This window comes from Mercenaria mercenaria, chromosome 14, assembly GCF_021730395.1.
Source record: "Mercenaria mercenaria strain notata chromosome 14, MADL_Memer_1, whole genome shotgun sequence".
Lineage (NCBI taxonomy): Eukaryota > Metazoa > Mollusca > Bivalvia > Venerida > Veneridae > Mercenaria > Mercenaria mercenaria.
The window spans coordinates 69,262,813-69,282,774 of NC_069374.1; the positions used below are offsets into that span (position 1 = coordinate 69,262,813).

The 19,962-nt window shown below is 34.8% G+C and overlaps 2 protein-coding genes across 2 annotated transcripts in view; both read left to right on the forward strand.

The window, feature by feature from the left end:
* LOC123526923 (uncharacterized) overlaps positions 1–6,566 on the forward strand; it is a 32,787-nt gene extending 26,221 nt beyond the window's left edge. The window contains exon 7 of the mRNA XM_045306173.2: positions 525–6,566. Coding sequence (XP_045162108.2) covers positions 525–597 — 73 coding nt within the window. The 3' untranslated portion in view covers positions 598–6,566. The remainder of the gene's footprint in view (positions 1–524) is intronic.
* A 6,774-nt stretch (positions 6,567–13,340) lies between these two features.
* LOC128548230 (galactose-specific lectin nattectin-like) overlaps positions 13,341–19,962 on the forward strand; it is a 36,539-nt gene continuing 29,917 nt past the window's right edge. The window contains exons 1-2 of the mRNA XM_053522694.1: positions 13,341–13,402; positions 16,565–16,698. Of these exons, the coding sequence (XP_053378669.1) occupies positions 13,341–13,402; positions 16,565–16,698 (196 nt within the window). The remainder of the gene's footprint in view (positions 13,403–16,564; positions 16,699–19,962) is intronic.

The following is a 19,962-nucleotide window of genomic DNA, read 5'->3' on the forward strand; positions in this document are numbered from 1 at the left end:
GGGGGGGGGGGGGGGGGGGGGCACATATTATAAAAATCAGCAAACTGAAATAGAAAAGTAGGGGACTAGCTAGGGGTGTCCGGGAGCATGCTCGCCCGGAAAAGTTTGATAAAATACTTCAATACGCACTTTTCTGTCTGAAAAATGCATAGACCCTTTTCATGATATCCGCAACTCTGTGTTGCTATGGTAACAATGTATGTTTTTTTATAGTTTTTAGGGGCAGTAGGATGCCATATTTTAGATAATGTCTATTAGGTTATGATAGTTAGTGTTTCTATGGTAGCATACCTGTAGACTGTATCTGTGACTGTTTTATATTTCAGTATGTTGTTGTTATTTTACATCTTATTCACATTTTAGTGAGCTCTTAGCTACAAAATCTCAAGCGAGGATACAATACCAAAACAAAGCAAAAAAAGTACAATATTATCACCTGCTTAGAAAATGTATGACTCAGTTCTTTAAGTTTCATACTTTGCATATTTTTTTGATCTTTTATACATATGACTATATTATTTCAGCTATGATTATATTGATGAGGGAGCGGTCGGAGGGCAATATGACTATATAGATTACCTCCCTGTAAAGATATAAATGTCTATGACACTGTCACTACACACGAAGTTGCGGGGCCTGGGAAAGATGCAACAGGGGCTTGTGGTGAAGATGTCCCGCCCCCATGCCCTGGAATAAATTTTATAAGGTTTGTTCGGGAATTTTTAAAGGAAGACACCGATGTATCACAAGCATATTCCAATAATTTTATACCTATAACAAGTTACCATTTGGTTGATAAAACAGGAAAGATGGACAGTGAGCTAATTCAGTCATTTTATAGCCTTCTTAAAGAAGAGTATTATAATTCTCCAAAACTGAAGAGCCATAATCCTGTAATGCGAATAGTCATGTTATGTTTATGATCTGGTTAGATATAAGTGTTTGCATCTTTTTTACCTTTATAGCCATTGAATGGATTAACAGAAATATTTTCAGGAAATAGATTATTAAATGCTGTATTTGCAAATATATATATATATAACTAAGTTGGCTGAAAAATACAGAAGCCTTGTCATAATACTTGCTGTTAGACATTAGGCAAAATCGAGAACATTTGTCAATAGTCATTCACGAAAAAAAATAGATGATGAAATGTCATTGGGTAGATATTGAAACTGAATACATTAAAATGGGATGTAGATAAATGTTATTTTCCATTGCAATTTTTATGTAATATCATGCCTTACCTATTGTAAACAAGTCAGCAATATCTTGTAAATTATATTCACGATTCATCCATGTAAGAATGATGTGAGTTTTAGCTATTACTTTCTGTAGGAGATGAAAGTTTGATCATATCTGATATATCAACTATTTATCCCTTTAGTGCAGCAAACATTTGTTTTGGTTGTTGTTTTACCTTTAGCCTGCTAAATTTCTAAACTGGACTAGTCCATCATTCTATTTGCGCAATACCCATGATCGACTGCGTGCTGGCTGGTCTTGGTCTGCAATGGTCGCAAAGCCAGAAACACTTGCCACCAGCAGGCTAAAGCTTAAAATCAACTAAGTGTAATCAGGAAATGTTCACCCAGGGTTTATGTGAAGGAGAATTTAGTCATTTTTAAAGTTTTTTTTCTACTAAGTATTGAGTATTATCATACCTCATTTTAATTGCCAATGAAAAATTCGCATAAACAAACATTGATTATTCTTAAACGTTTACTGCCAGAGAAACTTGAAGTTTTTAGTGATTCGCACATTTTTTTAAATGCAGGGCAGCTCAGTAATGGTATGTATGTCTCTTATAGATTAGAAACTTTGCAGATCCAGAATTAATTTGTATATATTTAAAAGCATTCTAGTTTTTGGTATAATACAATAAATACAAATGTATATTTATTTTCATCACATTGCTTTTCTTGGGAGAATTGAAAAGAAACTTTCACTAACCTCATCTTTACCTCAATTGTCAGCTATCTCATCACCTTGATAATATTTATTTTCTTACTCGAAGCAACAGGATGTTTATATATTTTCCCATGTTTTAGTGGTCAGCTACCTTCAAAGTGGCAAAACCTATTTATATCTAAAATAATCCTGAATTGTCCATTTTTTAGAATTTATGAATACTTGTGTGCAATATTCTTCATTTCTATAGTGATTTGAACTATAAGTCAGATTTGAATAGCTCAAGGTAAAGCTTAAAACTTAGTTGAGATAAGATAATTTTATTGTCAAGTATTTATTATTATTGTGCTTTACATTAGGTCCTTCTTATTCCCCAAAGGTAGGAATATAATTATCGTTCACTGTGTCTGTATGTATGTTAGTTCATTCATCTATCTGAAAAAAAAAACACTTTTAAGTCTGCTTGATAACTTAATTAATTCAAGCAATACTTATGAAACTTAAGTGGTAACTGATGAGAAGGTGTATGGCCTTTACCTCCGAGGTCAATGTCACAGACACTTGTCTTCTATTTCTAGGGCATCTGTACCTTAGTCTTGGCATCATTTGTTTATTCTATTTTGTCTAGTTGAGGCTACATAAACATATACACATTTTCCGAAGTAATGTGTAGCTACATGCTAAATTCTTATAGTAAATATTAATGTCCTATATGACATTATTAGCATTATCTGCAGACAGACGTGATATTTACATTGTAAGATCAGTGTCAAGGCAAAAGATACCTTGTTGTAAAATACACTTATGTGTACCTCTTAAATTTTGTTGGTCATGAATATTCATTAACATGATTTGAGAATATATAATTAAAGTCATTTAAACAGGTTTAGAAATAAAATACTTTGATCTGCCTAAGAGAAATACGTGTTTCAACAGAGAGCAGTTTTGATTAGAACTATACCACAGTTTTACTTAAATGAATAGAAATCATAGCTGCTCATGGGTTTCTGTTAAATGTATGAAGTATTCATTTTCTGTTATAAAAGTATTTTTTCCTGGTATTGGTGTTTTCCATAGTAAAACATTCTCACATAGAACTTTTTCAGTACATACCAGAGTTAACAGACTTAACTTTCATACCATTTTTCTTTCTTGTCGTTTCCATTGCTTTGTACTCGAGCCAAAACATTCCGTTTTTACATTTTGATCAGAATTTACTAATGTGTTCTTACAAATGGTACTAATGCCTAAATCAATTCTATACTACGTACATATCAGACATGTAAGTCACTTCAGATCTCATATTACATTTTAGCTCGACTATTCGAAGAATAAGTAGAGCTATCCTACCCACCACGGCGTCGGCGTCACACCTTTGTTTAAGTTTTTCATACCAGTCCGTATTTTGTCAAAACCTTATTAGATAAAGCTTTGAGACTTTCAGCACTTGTGTGCCATCACCATGTCCAATTTTGGGCAAGGGTATATAACTCCATCAAGGTCTTTGACTGAATTATGGCCCCTTTTAACATACAAATCTTGGTTAAATTTTTCTTACCAGTTCATACTTTGTGTAAAGTGTTCAACATATGGCTTTGAAAAAAAATGTGATACCATTTCACTTTCTTATTATGCCATTGCTTTGTACTCGAGCAAAAATATTCCATTTTTACATTTTGTGGGACAAACAAACCAACAGGTTTCAAAGCGTATGAATACTCACTGTCATGACATAAGAAATTATGATGAATCGATTTCAAGTTATTTGTCCAATGTCGCTGTTCACTTTAATGAAAATGATCATTCTCTTGAGGGTTTTTCTTTTATGCCGGTTGATGTTATTCATGTTGATATGAAGAAACTATGCAAAGAAACTTTCTGGATACACAAACTTAAAACATTATGTCCAGACGGTATGAATGCTAAAGTGATTTACCATGCTTAACGACTACATATATATTTTATAGAAACTTTTCTTTTCTTACTGATCCGATAGCCTGATATTACAAATATACCTTTTGTTGCATTTTTTGTTAAATGCATTTTGCCGCTTATTTATGTAACGTTGTTAAGCACGTTGGCGCTATTTTTCACGCTGACGTTACGTCAGTTCCGCTATTTATGTATTATTCTAACACGATCTGCAGCAATTGCTATATAAACATATAGCGAAATCGTCTATACATGAATCTACGATAAAATATGGTTGGCTGTTACATTTCACCCCCTATGATTGTGGCCTAAGAGATTCTACTTCAGTTCCATTACATACAAATTATTTCAGGGCCAAACGGTTGAAAACAGCATTTCAAAAGCATTAATTTGATAAAAAGTCATACTGACTTATGTGTAGGACCGTATTTAAAACACGTTTCGATCACTACGAGCGAATTCAGTTAGCTTAATTAAGATTCAGCGGTGACGTCATAAATGTATGACATAAAGTATGACGTCATAATGATGTGACGTCATATAAAGTTAAGCTCGTAACTTGTAACACAGGGTCAACTCGCCTAATTTGATGATTCTCTTCATAATTAGTTTGCGAGCTGTTAGATTACTAAATTATAAATACTTCTCAAAATTCTGATAAAAAGAAACAAAATTCTATACGTTCCATTGGCTATGCAACTCTTTCTAACCGTAGGGGGTAAATTGTAACAGCATATGACCCGAATGACGTATTACGCTGAAAATGTAGTACTGTAAAATGTGAATTATTTGCGTTGTTAGAATCGAAATAATAAATATGTTCCAATAATTTTATCAATTAATAAAACATGGGCAGTCGTTTGGATGCGAATGATTAAATCACTCGTGCTACGCACTCGTGATTTAATTATTACGCATCCAAACTCCTGCCCATATTTTATTAACTGATAAAATATAGGAACAGATAGATCTATATTATTTCTTAATTCATATGAAGCCTTTCGGCGAAACGTCGGTATATTAAAATTGTAATAGTTTTTTGTGTTTGGTGGTATTTTTCTACTATATTCAACATATGGCTTTGAAACTTTGATCGCTTGTTTATTATAAAAGTCTCTATCTGTAGGTAAGGGTACATAACTCTGTCATCTTTTTGGCTGAAATATGGCCCTTTTTGGACTTAAATATTGGTTCTTTTTTATCTTACAAGTCCTAATTTTGACAAAACTATTTGAAACTTTGAACACTTGCTTAACATCATAATTTCCATCTGTAGGCAAGAATATATAACTCTGTCAACTATTTTGGCTGAATTATGGCCCTTTTGGATTAGAAAATTTGTTCAGTACAAGTCAACGTTTTGTCAAAACTATTTGACATGTGGCTTTTAAACTTTGCCACTTCTTTATCGTCATGATCTCCATCTGTAGGCAGGAGTAAATAGCTATGTCAGCTATTTTGTCTGAATTATGGCTCTTTTTGGACCTGGAAATCAGTTTAATTTTTTCAAACCAATCCATATTTTGTCTAACCTGTTTGTCATATGGCTTTGACCACTTGTTTACCATCATACTCTATATATATAGGCAAGACTACATAACTACAAAGACTTTTGCCCATTTATGGCCCTATAATATAGAAACTAGTTATGTTTCACATACCATTCCATATTTTGTCCAAACTGTTTGATATATGGCTTTGAAATTTTGAATACTTGTCATCATGGTCACACAGCTACTAGTATATAGTGCAAGACTTATCCAAATCCATAAATACAGGTATGTTGTTTTTTTATCTTTTTTTCTTCTTTTGTCTGAAAATCCCTGGTAATATTTTTGACCCCATACTTCCACCAATTCTTCGAATAGTCTTGTTTGTTTGTTATGGTACTGTACAATCATCATTAATATAAATTGGGAGCTTATTTTTACATATGTCATAATTATCTTAAATTATAAGATTAATTCCAGATGAAAAGATTAAAAAACAATTTGTCTTTGAAATTAGAAATATTGGAATTAATGTCCCCACAAAAGGACCATTTCGAACGAAAAAAAATCAGCAAAATTCAAATATATGTGATATTTTGTTAGTGTTTATGGAAATTGTTAATTTTCATTATCGCTGTCATAAAGATGAGACAATCTAAGTATGATCTGGAGATTGGGCTCCCGTGGCCGAGCTCGGTTACAGATGATGTGTGCATCTAGTCAGTTACCGGCATGTACCAGAAGTATGTCTGGCCTAAGGGGTCGCTTGAGTTTCCTGGTACTTGGAAGTTTCAGTAAATACATTTTTGCTGTAGGTGACCTTAAAGGTACTTTAACAAAGTCCTTGTTATGATTTTTATTCTTTATTTCATTTTATTTAGTAGCTATCCAGCTGGTATAAAATTGGGAAATAGATTTTAGTTTTGCTTTGTTAGCAAATAAAACACGATTTTGAGTTCAGACCGATCTGAACGAAAAGTCGTGTTTTATTTGCCAACAAAGCACGCAAAACTAAAATCTATTTCCATTCTAACACGTTCGAATTACACCAGGAAGGGATACTAATCTGGAATCCTTTTATAGGCGGAATATCCAAAAGTAGGTCATATTGTGAAACGTGTTTTAATCAATAAGACAATACACGGTAAAACCCATTCTGTATTGTGCATATAATCAAGTTGGATTTTTGAAGCAACCCGTTTACAATATTTTTCCTTTACATCTTTTTGTGTGTGTGTGTGTGGGGGGGGGGGGGGGGGGGGGCGAGGCTACCTTGCGATGCATGGCTCTATGGCTGTATTTGGGGTGCTCTGAGTTTCTGGGAAATCTACCGTTATATTTTATCTTATTTTGCATTTACATGCAAGATGCGTGCTAGAATTACGCAGATTGCCATTGGAAATGTATTTGCATCATATTAGCACAATTGAATGACTTGTTTATGAGGTAAAACAATAATACTGTGAGATATTTAGTATGTCAACAACCTGCAGGAGTATGCCCTTCTATCAGTTCATATTCAAAATAATGTATAGATTGAATCACTTGTGCTCACAATTTGAGATGTCACTTGGGATGTAGAATTCTTTCATATGAGCCACGCCATGAGAAAACCAACATAGTAGTTTTGCGACCAGCATGGATCCAGACCAGCCTGCGCATCCGCGCAGTCTGGTCAGGATCCATGCTGTTCGCTAACGGTTTCTCTAATTGCAATAAACTATGAAAGCGAACAGCATGGATCCTGACCAGACTGCACGGATGCGCAGGCAGGTCTGGATCCATGCTTGTCGCAAAGTCACTATGTTGGTTTTCCCATGGTGCGGCTCATATGTTGGGGCGATTCATTGAGGTTTCATAAGATCAATGGCACTACCCAGGTACCTGTATCTGCCTGAAACTATGTTCAGAGAGAAAACTGGGGACGTCATCCACCATTTAAGCTCAAATATTGCCCTAGCACCGAAAATTATCTTGGTATGACTTGTAAGCCAACAAATAGAAACAAAAACTTTTTTCTACCTTACTGCAGTTTTCATATTAATTTTCTCCAAAATAAGTAAAAAAACTAACGCTGATTACCTACTGACCTCAGAATTGTATATGAGCCGTGCCATGGGAAAACCAACGTAGTGGCTTTGCGGCCAGCATGGATCCAGACCAGCCTGCGCATCCGCGCAGTCTGGTCAGGATCCATGCTGTTTGCTAACGGTTTCTCTAATTGCAGTAGGCTTTAAAAGCGAACAGCATGGATCCTGACCAGACTGCGCGGATGCGCAGGCTGGTCTGGATCCATGCTGGTCGCAAACCCACTATGTTGGTTTTCTCATGGCGAGGCTCATATAAGCACAGTAAAATGAATTTAATTGTATTTTTACCAAAGATATTTTCTTATAAGTAAATGCTATTCACTTAACATAATGTTCTTTGACCTAAGAATTGTGTTAAAGTGTGCTTTTACCAAAGATATTTTCATATGATTAAATAGTATTTGCTGAACATAAGTTAACTGGCCTAAGAATTGTGTAAATTTGCTGTAGATGGAATCTGTGTTTTTGTCGAAGATATTTTCTTACCAACAAAATAGCCCCATTCAAACCTGTGTCCCGAAGAGTACTGGATTTCTTTCACCGGTTTCTTAGTTGTCTCAACAAAAACACAAAACTTTTCAGTTATTTTGAATTAAAAATAGATGTAACATAATAAACAGTTCTTAGAAATATTTCGTGTTTAATCTATTGACACATATGCCTTGTTACTATATTACTTGTCTAATTGTTAATGTTGACATATACCTCTTTTTTCAATTATTTTGATTTAATTGCATTTTGTTTAATTTCAAACCTTGTATTACTGATAAAAAAAGACAAAGATATTATTTTTAAACAAAATACGTGCATTTTAGGTTGTAGTTTTAAGTATGAACTGTTTATGTTGCTAAACTGCAAAGCATGTATGTGCCAGCAAAATTTTATAGAAAAGTATATTTATAAATTGTTTTTAATAGTGTACTTTTCAAGATTTTTAATCTGAAGAATCTGTATTGCTTTGAAAATCTTGTATTTAAATTATCTCTTAAAAGATTTTTTTCATTTAAATGAATAATGAATAAAATCCTCATTGAATGTCGAAACAGCTTTACATTTTTGTTGTTATAGCTGTTATAAGCTAAAGATAAATGTGCACATTTGTAATATATATATATATATATATACTATGTTAATTTTAGATGAAAACTTTCGCATATTACATTGATAGTTGTATGTATGTTTACGCATTCAGGTAGTTACTAGTGTAAGGTGAGCACACAAGTTCAAATGCTTCAGTAAGTAAAGAACGGTGCTAAGTACCTCTTTCTAATAAAGTTCAACTCCAGATAGATATGTTAGATACTATAGAAGCTGTACTAGAACGTGTATTATGTCAAAAGGAACAGGATTTGGTTCATCTCAGAATTTCAAAGAAATTTATGTATAGAAAAATACACAATTCTAGCTTCATAATTAAAATGGGCTAAAGCGACTTGAGCTGAAAATAACATATGAAAGCTTCATTGAGTATTTTTGTCTAAAGTACACACTTTTAAACTTTCAAGTCGAGAACATTAATTAGTGAAATGTGTCCTTGTACCAGTGTTATAAAACTGGGTTTGTACAGTAGTCTCTCAATACCTCTTTTTTGCCATTGGTTAATCTAAATTCTGTGCCAAAAAAGCTGCCAATCAGTTGCTGAAGATAGATACCGATCGTCAAGCTAAGACATAGGACCTATGGAATGTAAAACCCTTTGAGAATGTAACTTTGTACCTAAATGATATAAATAGTATATTGATTAAAAGCATTTGGTCCTCTCTAGTCACATGGTAACGAATGCTGAATACAGGAGTTTTGAGACCCAAATGTAGCATCTGATTTGACATTTCTGAGCTCAACAATAAAACAAACAAATTGCAGTTTAGCAAACGTTTGAAACTTGTTTTTAGACTTCAGTGGCGGAGCTTCCTGTAGGAAAGTGACTGTTCTTTTTTTTTTTCTCAAAATTTGCCAAAACGTCGATTGATTTTCTTTACATATCCCTCAAAATGCCAACAGAATGTACATGCAACATTCTAGTATTTCAGAATTTTGCCAGAGGACATGCCTAGACTCCAAGGTAGCTGTGCCTGCACATTTTTGTGTATTACACATTATGCTAGAGTGTTGTTGGGTATATTGGGACACCTAACAAACTTTTTTAACCTTGATTTTACATATGCTTGTTTCGGGACAGGACATGAAAATTCTGAATTTCCTATCATTTTCGTTCGAATAAAATTTGGCCCCGGTAAAGGCATATGCACATTAAGTGCAATTTATCTGGATGAAAATAACACCCGTTGGAGGCAGTTTTGGGACACTTAGGAAGATGAAACTGTAGTTTTATCAATCTTATGACATTTGGTTCCAATACACCAGACAGCGATAAAATGTTGTCGGGTATTTTGGAACCATTTACAACATATCATTATGCAGCGCTAACAGCTAGCAGATGCTTTGATTTTGATACGAAGATGTTTTTCACTCTAGAATAAACTATTAAACTGTTAAAATGCGCTTTTTTTTACTTGTAATAATGTCAGGTGTTTTAGTTTCCCTTTTTTACGGGTATAAGTAACTGTATAAGTAACTAAAAGATTTTGCGCTTCAAATTTCAAAATAAGTTAAAATAACAGCATTGACTTGAATGTGCAGACGACATGTAGACGCCTGCAAAAACAAGTGGACTTGATTATCAATTCAGACTAGGAATGATTAAGGAACAGTGTTCCTTACCAAAAATACGAGATGCGGACCAAAACTGCCTACGGTTCCAGAATACCCGACAACGCTCTATGCCCAAGAACTTTGTAACAATGGAGACTACTTTTATTGGGATTTAAAAGCTACCTACTAAACTTTTACTAGACCCCAACTTTACGACATATGTTATTTATTATAGTTTAGGATGGTCAGATATACATAACTTGCACAAAACCCTCTAAGAAAAAAATTATGTTGTACGTGACATATTCGTTGGCATGATTTGCAAATAGAAACTAGATAGTATTAAAAGGAAAATCAAAACTTAAATTTGATAACTGTTTAGATACATAGCGTACCCTGTGATTAGAAAGGACATAAACCTTGAATCTCTGTGTCAAATTTGTTAATATTGTGATCGTGTACATAGCCTGGCTATTAATTGAAATAGAAATGTGTCTAGTAATTTTATTGATACCATTGTACAGATCTAGTTTTTAAAGGAACAAGTATAACATTGTTTAGTGACTTAATATTTGCAATCATTTATTCAACTTTATATGTTTTGTATGGTATCTGATTTCTAACATTTCGTGTGTTCGTGTCGGATGGGTGAAATGTCGAAGTAATGAAAACACGAACGGTCGAAATAATGCTTATTTGTTTCTACTTTAGAGGCGAACACTAGACGACACGAAAAATTGAAGGTGAAATACCGAAAATTCAAGGGCGAACACACAAACGTTTGTATATTTTACTTTTCGTGTCGGCGGGTATTAAAACTTCGTGTTGTCGTCCTTCTTTTGTCGTGTCTTCGTGTATTCGCCATGAAAGTCGAAAGACGAACACACGACAAATAAGCAGTTTTCGACCTTTCATGTTTTCGTGTCTTCGACCCGCCGGCACGAACACACGACAAATGTACAATTTCGAACTTTTGTGTATTCGCCTTCCGGTAGGCATGCGCATAACAATAACACATACAGTCAAACCTGTGTTAAAGACCACCTCTGAACAGAGACCACCTGGCTCTAAAGACCACATGTTTTGTTTCCCACTTTAACATATACAGTTATTTTAACCTGTGAATAAAGACCACATCCCAATATAAAGACCACATTTTGACTCTCCCAAGGGTGGTCTATATAGACAGGATTGACTGTATGCTGCTATAGTTGATATTGAATTTATACATACAGTACGCTTCTGCCAGTCTTACGGAGCATCAATACGCCGCCCTGAGAATGCTATCTAAATAGTATGTTTTACAATTTATAAAATAATATTTGTCCTTAATCTATAAAAGATAATGATTTATATTCCATAAAAGATGTCATTGTAGATTCTTATAAATATTTTATCACTTGTATTGAATTTGTACATACACTAAGCTTCTATCAGTCTTGCGGGGCATATCATTACGCCGACTGAGCTTTGAATGCTATCTAGATAATGTGTGTTTACCATTTATACAACAAAATCTTCTCAATTTATGAAAGAAATTAAATGTTTCATACGCAATAAAACATGTCACTCTTCCATTGCTCATCAATTTGCTTCATTAATGCACATTACTGTATTAAGGCACACTCTATACAAAACATGTGTGGTGTGTTCGTGTCGGCGGGTCGAAGAAACGAAAGGTTGAAAACAGCTGAGTTGTCGTGTATACAAGAAGACACGACAAAAGAAGGGCGAATACACGAAGACACGACAAAAGAAGGGCGACAACACGAAGTTTTAATATCCGCCGACACGAAAAGTGATTAATACAAAAGCTCGTGTGTTCGCCCTGAAATTTCGTTAGTTCGCTTTTCATGTTTCGTTACTACGTGTAGTTGTCTCGAAAGGCGAACACACGTAAAATAAGCATTTTTTTCGACCTTTCATGTTTTAATTCCATAAACTACCCATGTAATCATTAGAGGAATATTATATTTTCTTAATAGATTCCATTGTTCTTATTTTTAGTTTTCATAGAACCAATATTTTTATTCTTATTGAAATCATTTTGAGCATGTTTGGCTTCTGAAAAAAAAACCAATAAAATATCTCTGGTTTATACCGTCTTTCTTTTTAAAGAAATGATAGCCTCTTCTATATAGTACAATGTTTAGTTGTTCCTTGAGTAACCCTATCAGACCCAAACTTTATCTTGAACACCAGTCCCAACTTTTTCAATCAGGCCAACCTTTCACTGGGACACCAGCCTTTAAACCTGTCAGACCATAACTCATACTTTTACCCCAGACTCGTACCATATCAGACCTAAAACTTTAACTTTGACACTAATCTCGAACTCCGTCAGACCCAAGTTTTAACTTGGAAACCTGTCTCGAACTCCAACAGACACAAACTTTAACTTTGACACCAGTCTCGAACACTCTCAGACCCAAATTTTGACCTGGACATAAGACTTGAACACTATCAGACCAAAACTGTGACCTGGACACCAGCCTTTGAACCTTTTCGGATCCAAAGTTTATCTTGGACACCACCCCCTTATCAAACCAAGACACTAGTTTAAAACCTTTCAGACCTAAACTTTATTTTAGACACCAGTCTAGAACTCTGTCAGACCCAAACTATCTTGAACAAAGGCCTCAAAACTCATATTATCTCAAGTGAGGTCCAATTCAGGACAGTTTTCGTATGCCACAACTATTTGATATGCCCAAAAATAAGTTTTGCTAATTTGGGCAGCTTTCTGTGCGGTAAATTTGTGTTGTCTCGAGACATTGTTTTGGCCAGCTGATCGAGTTTACCCTCTGAATTCAGAATACAGCATAAATTTCTGATCCACACCTATAAGACTCTACATGATCATTCCTCAGCATATATAAGGGACAGACTGGATAGAAACTCAAGATCACAATACACTGTATCATTAGTTATTTCAAAGACTAGAAATGTGATGTATGGCAATCTAGACTTTGAGTACACTGTTCCCAGGCTATGGAACTCTCTTCCCATCAAGTTCAGGATTGCTTTTAGAAGTGTGCAAACTGTTATATGAAAGTAAAGAGCAGCATCTTATCCTATCGGTCTTTAAATCCCAGTCTGTCTTCTTTTGGGTTAAAATATGTTGCTTTTACACAAAATGTTTTCTTAGATTTAGATTGTTTACTGCTTAAAAGCAGTTTTTTCTGTTGTTGTTGTTTCTTGAAAGCACTGTTGAATATGTACTTGTACATACCAGTGTGGTTTAATAAAAGTTGACACTGTCATGATGTCAGCAGGTGTGATGTCATTGCCACGTGACATTGTGTTGATGCTAAGGCAGATACCGCTGTTGGTGATATTGTGATGTTGCCGCTGTTGTCAAGTCAAAAAGAGTTTTACCTGAAACAAAGTTATGCTTGTGCTTTGCTAGTTCAGAACAAACAGTTGGTTGCCCGATATCGCTTACATGATCCTGTGTCTTTTATTGAACCAAGTAACCTGTATAATATCATCATTCTTACATTATCTGAGTGAGAAAATAAAAAAAAAGCATCAACGAAATGCCTTTCTGAAGGCATTTATCTCACTTCATTGTTAAATTATATACATTTATGGTTTCAAGGTTGCTAAACTGACTTTAGAGTCACGTCTCAGAAAGATGCCCTGGCATTGGTCATTTTCAAGACTTGGCTCAAAATAAAGCAATCAGATACTGGTCCCTGAAAACTGATTTTCGGTTCGTCTGATATTGAGGAAAAAGATCCACAAGGTATTGTCGTCACTTTGTCCCGGCATTGACGTCGACGTTGGTTAACATTATTGTTTAGGTCAACCTTTTCTCAAAAACTATAACAACTAGAGCTTTGAAACTTTGCACATTTGTTTGTCGTCATTAGGTGACTAGTATGCCAAGGCCAATACTCTGATAAGCATTTGTCAAAGTTATGGCCCTTTTGTACTTAGAAAATGTGAAATTCTTGCTTAAAAGTTTTATTTAGGTCCACTTTACTTGAATGCTATAAAAACACTGGCTCTGAAGCGTAGCAGACTTGTTTATCATCATTAAATGAGTATTTAGGTCAAGAACCATAAATCTGATTTGCAATTTGTCTGAAACATGGTCCTTTATGTACTTTTTAATTTGAATTCTTTTTAGTTAGGTCCACTTTCCTTGAATTCTATGTCAGTTATACCTCTCTTATATATATCTCTCTCTCCCTCTCTCCCTCTCTCTCTCTCTCTCTCATTGATATACTGTGTAATAACTTGTAAAAAGCCGTAACAATTGGCTTTATCAGATGTTTAAGTAACTATACACAATACTCTTAACCACAGACACTTGGGGTCTGGAACCCCCAACCCCTCCTGCCCAAACTACTACGCACCTGTATATATTTTTATCATCATCATTGTATATCCAGGCACAGACTATAATCACACAAGCAGTGTTAAACTTATTTGAACTAATTTGAAAATATATATAATCTCCCACTAGCTTAAAAATACACAAGATATAAATGTTCGCCAGAAATATCTCGCACACCCACCTTGAAAAATCGTCCCATGTTTACTATTTACGCAACTTTCCCGTAGAAATTTGGTGTTCTTTAATAAGATACATATTTTTCTTTACGATGATGTTCATGATAGTACTTTATCTTCACTGCTGTCAACAAAATACGCGAGAAATATTACAATTGTGAAAAATTTTGTTCCATTTACAAAATCTTTCGACTACGTAAGCTGTGACTTCCGGCTTCGTACTATAAATAAACATCGCGTAATGAATGTGGGAACCAGCCGGTTCCAGTTTTCACTGCGCGAAAAATATTTACCGTACGAAGCCGGAAGCCATAGCTGACGTAGTCGAAAGATTTTGTAAATGGAGCGAAGTCAAGACAACACGACAGCACGAAAACTAAAGAGTGCCAACACGACATATTCACACCCACCAACACGAAAACTCGACAGAAAAAATTCTCATGTCTGCGCCCTCTAAACGTTGACTTTTCTCGTAGAAAGTGCCGTGTTTTCGCCCCGAAAACATGGCAGAAATCAGCCTCCATAGTTATGCCTTTAATTGAATAATGTTCTATCCATTTAGCGTGGACCTGGAAGAGGAGCTTACAACACACATACCAGAAATGATGAACAACCGTTTCATTTTATAACAGTTCTTTGGTTTTATTAATTGGACTCTGTACGTCCAGCTGTATGTTATTGTATGATAGTCTTTTATTGTCAGTTTTACGTACATGTCACGTTAACGTGCAGTGACGTCAAAGTTCTCGTTGCGCCCAAGGAAGAGCGCTGTTATATCTTATCTACTGTTTTAGATTAAGGGCATATTAGAATTGAAATAATTTATAGCAAAACCGTGTTTTAACACTATTTATACATGCGGGCGGTAATGCGTCGTACAATTACGCCCGACGTATAACCGCCCGTCGTGCATAAATAGTGTTAAAACACTCTTTTGCTATAAATTATTTTTTAATTAAAGTACAAAGGATTTAAAAGCACTGACCTCCTGATTCTGGCTAAAATGAAATTGGTCATATTATGAACATTAGAATATGAGTTTTTGTTTCTAAACTTTCTGAAAAATACCATATCAAGAAAAAAAAAGATGCCGGACTCGGGAATCTAACCCGGGCAGTCGAGGCAATAAAAACTTCACCACGGTCTTAACCACTACAAAAGCTTTTCAATTTTCAATGTAAAAATCAGTAAAAACAACTAATGTTCACGTGTTTCCATAACACATAGCCTGACAGTAATTAGGTTTCAAAGGTTTCTTAAGAAATATAGCATTAATTTCCTAATACCTCAATTGTTTCACTTTTTTGTTGTCGCTCGATCTGGAGGCCAGTGCCTTTAAATTAAATCTTGCAATTTGACGAAATAGAATATGTTTACAATTCAATCCTTTCTAATTGAATAGTAAGATCTTTATAATTAACTAACCTAAATAGGCCTTAATTCATAAGCAAGTTACTTGACTTTAATGAAATATGAAAAGTTATATAACAATTTACATACGTATTGAGATGAACACCTGCAGCGCCTCATTTAATGTAATCTAATATGTACGGTCTTCCGTTAGGGCTTGCGCCTGCTCCCTATGAACGCAAAGCGCGATGGTATGACGGTGCGATGGCGAAGCCCGACAGTACGATGGCAAGCGCGACAGAACGATGGCGATAACATGACAGTATGATGGCGAAGCGCGACAGTACGATAGCAAAGCATGGCAGTCGATGGACTGTCACCATCGTGCTGTCGCGTTTCGCCATCGTACTGTCGCGCTTTCACTAACGTACTGTCGCGCTTCGCCTTCGTTCTGTTGCGCTTCGCCCTGGTACCATCATACCGTCGCGCTTCATAGGGAGCAGGCGTTGGCTCTAACAGAACACCGTAGATTGAGGATTTTTCTTCTCTGCCGATGTAAACAATACAAAAAGGAAACTAAAAATTTAAATTCATACATTGGATATTACTCTCTTGAAGAGAGGTGCTTCAATCAATATTGAAGAAATATAAATGTAAAGAAGAGGAAGACGAATGGCGGACAGTTTCACGTACAGTGAAATTATTCTGTAATTTAGCCATTTTCTGCAGATTTTTCGGCTTATTTTCCTGTGGTAAGTGTTGATATTTTTAAAGTGTTTCTGTGTTACAGATTTTTATCTCTCCAGTTTGAAAGGATGAAAATGTATTAAAGTCAACCAAAATTTATCATTGTCAGAATGATAACAACCATCAGTTTCATACTTAATTAATCAACATAAATTTTACAGGTTACAGGTTTTGTTTTCATTAATTAAACATCAGGCAGTCAAATTCTTTTCTTCAGTCATTTCGGATATTCCTAGTCATTGTTTTTCTTTCTTAGGTGTGATGTGTAATAAAACTTCTTTTCTTTTCTTTGTAGGTTTTAAATGGGCTCCTTAATGCCCGAGCCCTCCTCGTTTGACTTACCGGGACGGCTTATTTTATGATCTAATAATTCATAGCTGCCATTCGTCTGATGGGGACAGCTACATCCAAAAGTTACCACACTGTCCCTAAACGTCCTATTATTTGGACTACTTATGCCCTTCCTTGATAAAATTCCACATTTTTCGGCATAGCTGTCTCTGCCAACATTTGACCTACTTAAATAACAAATAAAAGTTGTAAATTCATAATTCTTCGACCATTAAAACAACGGGACTGGAAAGAACTGAATAAATATATATATGTACAGTGAAATTAATATACTGTTTCACAAAAATGTTTCGTTACATTTCAACAGAGTATTACATAGATGCAGTAGATACTGTCTCCAATGACATTTATCGAATAAGGGCAAATGATCACTGTAGACAGGAAGTATTTATCAGGGATGGGGTCAATTACTTGGTAACATAATGCATTACCATTACCATTACATTGAGATTTACCCCATTACCATTACCATTTCCATTACATCAATTTTGAAAATGATGCATTACCATTACCATTAACATGCCATGGTACTGCATTACCATTACCATTATATTTAAACATTTTAAACGTTCATAGTATACTAATCGATACTTTTATTCTGAAAGTTGTCACATGTTATGAGTGCACACAGTAAATAACAACTACTAAATGTACATTGTAAATGTATACTGATACACGTATGTCAAATGTTTGATCTAAAATGTCTCAGTTGTCTTGATCATCATCAAAGACTCGAAGTTTAAGCCATTAAGCGTGCATCTGTCCGGCCTGAAGTTTGTTACCCTGCCACTTATAAAGGTCAGGCAATGGCGGCATTTGGTCTTAAGGTTTCCAGATGTATCAGAAGGAATCTTACAATGGGTTTTCAGTTTTTCCATCTTGACTATACTCCAAACTAGATGCGAATGATATACTTATCTATACAGTGAACATATATGGTATAACAAAAAAAACCAACAAAAACATGACATTTACAATATACATTTTGTATAGGATTTAGGATTAAAATGCTGAAATATAACTTTTGATCCTTCAGTCCTGCTTGTTTACTATACCAAATTCCCTGGTTATATATCACAATACATAACAATAGGTATTGTATTAATAAGCTTAGATAATGTGGCAGTTGACCTCAATACAATAGACACTGTAGGACAAAATCCCCTGTGGACAAAACCCCCTTCGCTCATTTTTGCATAGGCGGACAAAACACCCTTCATGATTTTTACAAGGAGGACAAAACCCCCTTCGCTGAATTTTACAATTCAATTCAATTCAATTCAATTCAATAGTTTATTTACGTCTCATCATATGTATGTCACAATAAAACATAATAAAATCTTATAAAATTCATATGCCATTCTTAACAGAATTACAAGAGACGGGTAAGCATAGCTTACTTTAATTAATATATCTGTTATTTATACTATACATGTCATTTTATTTCTAAAACATTTATAAAACAAGAGCTGTCAGTTGACAGCGCGCTCGACTATTCTCAGTGCTTGGTAGTATAATATAAGCTATAAGTAAAACTTTAACATTCCAATAAGCATATTCTAAGTCGAAAAGGGGCCATAATTCAGTCAAAATGCTTGATAGAGTTGTCTGCTCCTGTTTACAGACTGGGGTCATGATTGTAAACAACTATGCAAAATATGAAAGCAAGGAGTACAAAACCCCTTTCGAACTTTTTTTCAAGGAGGACAAAACCCCCTCCGTGTTTTTACAAGGAGGACAAAACCCCCTTCATCCTAGAATCAAAAGGGCAAATAATATAATAATATATAACTTATCAAAGTACCTACGAGTTATTTAACAATTTACTTTAATGAACAGTTCAATGAGACAAACAAACAATTAACAAATTAACAGGTCAATTAATTAAGAGATATTTAAATTAACACTTTTTTTTATCAACAAACTATAATAATTGTATATGTATAGTCAGATTAATTTCAAAGTTACTATGGAACAAACAGTAATAGGGAATCGATCTTACCGATTTTCGTCGCGAAGCGACGAAAATCGGGATCGAATCCCACTACGGTAACATACGAGGGTATCCAAACAACACATACTATCCAAATAAAAAAATATGGAGTTCCGGTTTAGACCATGGGCGTGCGACGACCCCGATGAAATTCGGGATATCACGGTCTTCGTTAATGTTAATAAGCGTCCGTCAGATCAGTAGGCGAAACGCAATATCCGCACAATAAGATGTCTGCGACTCGGAAAGAATATTCAAAGTAAGCTGTTAATTTTGTTGCGTCAGAAGCTAATCACCCGGAAACGTGACTACACTGTTTACAAACATGCCTACTGAGTATATAGCGTTTTTTAAAACGGCGACATTTGGAACATTTTTATATTTAGAGTGAGAGTGGATACAGAAACAGTTGCACTGGCGCCGACATTTGAAATTTGAGAAAACAAAAAACATTCTCCAACGAGTTCTTCAGCTCGGGGAATGAGAGAATAGATTCACCTTTGTGTCGCTTTTCAGATCGTATTTTAATTCCCTTTTCCGGTACTTTAGTTTCTTTGAACTTCTCTGTTACTCACTAAGCTATATTAATTTTTAAAAATTAAGAAATCGGTGATTTTACTTGCAGGCATGATGATTAATGGAATTATTTTACTTTTATATAGAATATGGACGGAAACTCCAGTACAGCATGTGCATGGTTGGACCTGTTGAATTTTTAGAAACGTGAGTAACTAACTTTCCATTGTATAATAATAATGTAAACAAACACCCCACCCATAAGAAGCATAGAAATTCCTTATTTTTTACATTTTTATTTATTCATCAATTTGAAATGGGCCTTTTAGATTATTATTTCTTAAGGCTCACTGCATGTATACACAGTAATTAAATTGAGCTTATGATTCTGCCGATAAGCTGTGCACAG